At 49.8% G+C, this 4,851-nt stretch overlaps 1 protein-coding gene across 1 annotated transcript in view; it reads left to right on the forward strand.

Annotated features, from left to right (window-relative positions):
* Nucleotides 1-5: 5 nt before the first annotated feature.
* EEPD1 (endonuclease/exonuclease/phosphatase family domain containing 1) overlaps nt 6-4,851 on the forward strand; it is a gene marked incomplete at its 5' end in the record, with an annotated part of 64,128 nt that continues 59,282 nt past the window's right edge. Inside the window, one exon of the mRNA XM_009332422.1 lies at nt 6-841. Within this exon, the coding sequence (XP_009330697.1) occupies nt 6-841 (836 nt within the window). The remainder of the gene's footprint in view (nt 842-4,851) is intronic.

A 4,851-nucleotide genomic window follows, 5' to 3' on the forward strand; every position in this document is an offset into this window, starting at 1 on the left:
TGGGCTGCCACCGCTCCATCCCCCGCGACCCGGCGGACCTGTGCCACAGCCGCAAGTTCAGCGCGGCGTGCAACTTCAGCAACATCCTCGTCAACCAGGAGAGGCTCAACATCAACACGGCCACGGAGGAGGAGCTGATGACCCTCCCCGGGGTCACCCGGGTGGTGGCCCAGAACATCGTGGAGTACCGGGAGTACATCGGTGGCTTCAAGAAAGTGGAAGACCTGGCGCTGGTGAGCGGGGTGGGGGCGGCCAAGCTGGAGCAGGTGAAGTTCGAGATCTGCGTGAGCAGCAAGGGCAGCTCGGCGCAGCACTCGCCCAGCTCCCTGCGCAAGGACCTGGCCTCTGAGCACCACCTTTCCGCCACCAAGATCAACATTAACACCGCCACCCCGGCCCAGCTCATGAGCATCCGCGGCATCACTGAGAAGATCGCCAACAGCATCGTGGACTACCGTAAAGAACATGGGCCCTTCAAAAGTATTGAGGACCTGGTGAGGATGGACTGCATCAATTCTTCCTTTCTGGACAAAATCAGGCATCAGATTTTTGCGGAGCGGTCGCGGCCCCCTTCGACGAACACTAATGGTGGCCTCAACTTCACTGCCAAGCCTCACCCCAGCCCTACTTCTCTGAGCCTCCAGAGCGAGGACTTGGACTTTCCTCCTGGGGGTCCAACTCAGATCATATCCACTCGCCCCTCTGTGGAGATGTTCGGGGGGGTGAGAGATGGCAGACCCGTCCTGAGGGTGGCTACCTGGAACCTGCAAAGCTGCTCCATCGAGAAAGCCAACAACCCAGGCGTGCGGGAGGTCGTGTGCATGACGCTGCTGGAGAACAGGTAAGAGGCAGCACCTGACCCATAGGCCCAGCTCCATGCAGGATTGTAGGTTAATGCCTTTGGGGTTTGGGCACTCTAGAGTCCTGTTGTGATCCTAGTGGGACTCGCTCCTTCCCAGGATTAGTAAATGTTTCCCACTTCTTGCATGGAACCCTGGTTGAGTCTTAACGGTGGGACTGTAGTGACTGTCCCTTGATAAAGCTGCTATAGTCCTTGAAAGGTGGTGGACCGCCTGAGGAGGTATGTGTGTACACACATCTGTGCGGGGAAGACTGAGCTGTTACGGTCTGTCGTGTTGGGCCTGTTAATGGTTGGTTGAGGACTGTTTCTCCATCAGAGCCTTTTGAACAAGTCGTGGAGGACTGTCTTTCCTGCCAGAAGCTGGGGGGGAATAGCAGGGGAAGGGCTGCTCTGTATGCACCCTGTTTCTTACAGTGTTTCCCAGAGCATCTTACTGCCACTTTGGGAGGCAGGATGCAGCACTACATCTGCCTCTCTCAGAGCTGCCAAGCTGAGATCTGCCAGTGCCTCTTCTCCAGAAAGTCTTGTTTGGGTGGTGACCTCCTTAACATCAGCATTAGGGCTGTAGTCCGCTCTCCCTCCGATCGGCTCCTCAAATCAAAAAGGCTTGAGAGCACAGTCAGGATGGTTTGGGCTGTGTAACAAGCGTGGAATGCCACGGCTCGTCCTGCAAGGGTGACACAGCTTGTTAATGAGTGGTCATGGGGCATCTGCTGAGCTGGAGGGACCGCTCATCCTTGGGGGTGTGAGACGTGGGGCAGCTGCCTGGGGAGGCTGTGCTGTCCTGTGCCAGGCGGGCCCCTAATTCCACTGAGCTAGTGGGCATGAAGCAAGGTCTATTTGTGGTGTGGTCAAGTGGGATGGTGCTTCTGGTGTTAATGGCTGAGAAGCCGAGAGGTATATATTTTTTTTTTTTTTTTGGGAGTAAGGTAATCAGGCAACGGTGCTGGGGACGTCTCTCTTGCTAAACTTTCTGCTTGATACAGAAATGTAAGAATGCAATAAGGATTTTAAAATAACTCTCACCCTTTCCTCTCCACATGTGAAATCTGTCCCAGCTGGTCTGGCATTTAGTTTACGGCACTGGGAAACTAACTTTTCTCTCTGGCTTCTATTCAGACTTCCAGCTGGAAATGAATAGGGGCAGGGGACTCTTGGACTTCTGCAAAAGGGATATTGTGGGGAGGGGAAGTGCTGATGAATCGTTTTCTCTGGCAGTGCCGAGAGCTCTGTCCTTCTCCAGTAATATGCTGAACAATGGCTCTTGTTGGTGTGGTTGCGGAGGTCAGGCACGCGAGAAGGACAGTGACAGTGATGTGGCATCCTGCGCTGTGGTACAGTATTTGTGGTCGGGGATACTTCTGCTGTGCGCTGCTTGGGAGCCTGATGCTCCCGCGTAGGAAACATCTGTCATCTCACAGCCATCACTGTGTGATAGCGAAAATGGAGATGATAGCCCAGCGGGGGTATTCAGATGTTATGCTGATGGCTTCAGCCTAACATCTTTCGGTATTCCTTGACTGCTCTGCTAGTTTGGGTATCCCGTGCTTCCTCCTTCGCCACTGCTCTCATTCTTTCGTGAGCAGTTGGTTGGCTGGAGTGGACCTTAGGATGAAATCTGGTGGGGTTGAGCATAAGGCAGGGGGCAGAGACAGACAGACAGACCTGCTGAGGAAAGAAACAGCTCTGATTATCATTAGTCTCAGGATTATTCTAATAATCCAGTTTTGGAAGAAAACTGACTTTGGTAATTTATTTTTATTTATTTGCTCATATATGTATATCTAATTTTTTTCTTTTTAAGGACCTCATCCACTAAAATGTTAACTGTCTGTAACTTTTGCATCTTCAGCATTTTGGGGAAAAAAACCCCTTAAAACAGTCCACTTACTAAAAAAGCTAGGCAGAGAAAGTGACTTACAAAATAAGCCTGCATTAGCCCCAGCTGGCCACTGTGTATGCAGAGCGTGGCCCTAGCAGTTTGTTTTGGTTTTGCTCTTAAACTGCATGGTACTTGGTTTCCATCCAGCTTAGCAAACAGGTACTCAGTTGTACTGGGTGGTGTGAAAGGTCTCTCTGATAGTCTGAAGTTTAAAAGGAGCCTGATCTCAGTACTTCTTTTTGTTCTGTTTTATTGCATGTATATGTGCCATCAATCACACAGGGAGAGTACGGTGCCATTGTTTTCTGTACTTGATTCTATTTGTGATAACATGAGAAGTTGGAAAGAAATGAGAGTAATGTGCATCCACAGACAAGCCTGCAAAACTTTCCTGGGAAAATAAATGTGGGAACAGAAAAAAATCAACGCGATGCAGGAAAAAAGCATATGTTGGGAAAAGTCGTACTCAGCACCTCAGGGAGGAATTTCCTCTTGCTTGTGCTAGCATTGCTGAGGTCAGTAGAGCTTTGCAGCTGTAAAACGGGCTCAGCTGAGGACAGAAACTGCCTTCTTTCTGTGTGTGAAATCCATGGTCTCCCTCCCGGCTCCGGTCGTGTACCCTGGGAACTGATAAAATGCCTTGCAAACTAATCTTTGCCCGGGTAAATCAACTTCAGTTGATAATCAGCTGGAGAAATTAATCTCTTGCTTCTGCAAGCAAGAATACACCGCTGCACGGAAATCTATGGGGTGTGCTCTGTGTGCTCAGCAGATGTCCCACAGGTGTTGCTGAAGTCTCCAGCTATGACCCAAGCTGTTGCCTGGTGGATCTGAAGGCTAGTTAGTCTGACAGTAGGCAGATGCTCTCATGAGCTACACTGATGGGCACCTGCTTGCTGATGTACTTTGTGCACAGCCGCCCTCACGTACGTAAGCGTGCTCCTGCATGCCGGTCCCTCGTAGTCCAGGGTGGTCTCAGGAGCCGGAGCTGCCTTGTTGCAGTACTCCTGTTGAGGCCCTGCCTCACCTAGCTTTTTAAGTCCAGGAATAAAGCACACCAAGTCAAGAAGACTGTATTAAAACTGTGCAAAGAGCAGTAAAGAATCTTAATTTGAGATCTCAGGGACTTTCATGCCAGTTGAAAGGCTGTTTTGGGGTTTGCTTTGGGGTTTGTTTGTTGTTTTGGTTTTTTTTTCTTTTTCATGACCAGTTCACAGCAAGTAGCTTTGAGACCCCTTGGGCTTGTTCTTTCAAGCATTAACAATGGGGAAGATTACTGCTCGTTTCCAGGTGAGGCTAGAAGATGAAGGTCCTCCTGTGTTCCAGCTCTGCATAGCCTTTGCACTGAGGAAACAGTTGTGCAGGAAGGAGAGAGGCCCTTGCCTTCATTCAAAACAAACAAAAAGCAAGAAAATGTCATCAGGTAATCTGCTGAAGGGGGGAGGGAAAAAACCAACCCAAAACCTTCACACTCGTGCCCAGAAGTCCTAAATTTCTGAAGAGCAGCAAAGGGAATGTATACCAAATCAGTAAGCATGACTACCACTGCTAAGCTATTTTGAAATTCATCGCTGCAGTACAGAAATAATGAAATACAGCAAGGTCCTCACCCTCTTTCTCATATTACAAGGATCTATGTTTATCACAGTGTTTGGAGTGGAGGAACGAGGTGTTTTCATTCAGAGGACTAGAGGGTAATTTTAGAAGAGATTAACATGATGAACGTGGAGGCGAGCGTGACGTGTAATTGGATTAAAGTATCAAATGTGGGGTGAATTTGCCCAAACCTGCAATGTTTCTTGCAGGCGTGGTTCAGCAAATCTTGGATTTTTGACAGGGGATCAGAGCTGGTCTGGCTCTGGGGATGCAGGTCATCCCCTCCAGCTGATCTCCATGTCCTCCCCATTCTCGGGGGGATGAAGAAACCAACAGCTTCTTCTCACCAAAAAAAAGAAAAAGGTAGGATTAGGGTAGCATGATTGAAAGGGCAAGGAAGTTCAGGTCAAAGGCAGCAAGTGTTTTGATGGGGAGGATAAGTAGCCGCAGCGGAGATGTTTCCTCTGGCCAAGGTCGGTGGAGGTACCCCAGAGCTGTCCCGTACCCTAGG

The sequence above is a fragment of the Pygoscelis adeliae genome, unplaced genomic scaffold, assembly GCF_000699105.1.
Source record: "Pygoscelis adeliae isolate BGI_AS28 unplaced genomic scaffold, ASM69910v1 Scaffold58, whole genome shotgun sequence".
Classification (NCBI taxonomy): Eukaryota; Metazoa; Chordata; class Aves; order Sphenisciformes; family Spheniscidae; genus Pygoscelis; species Pygoscelis adeliae.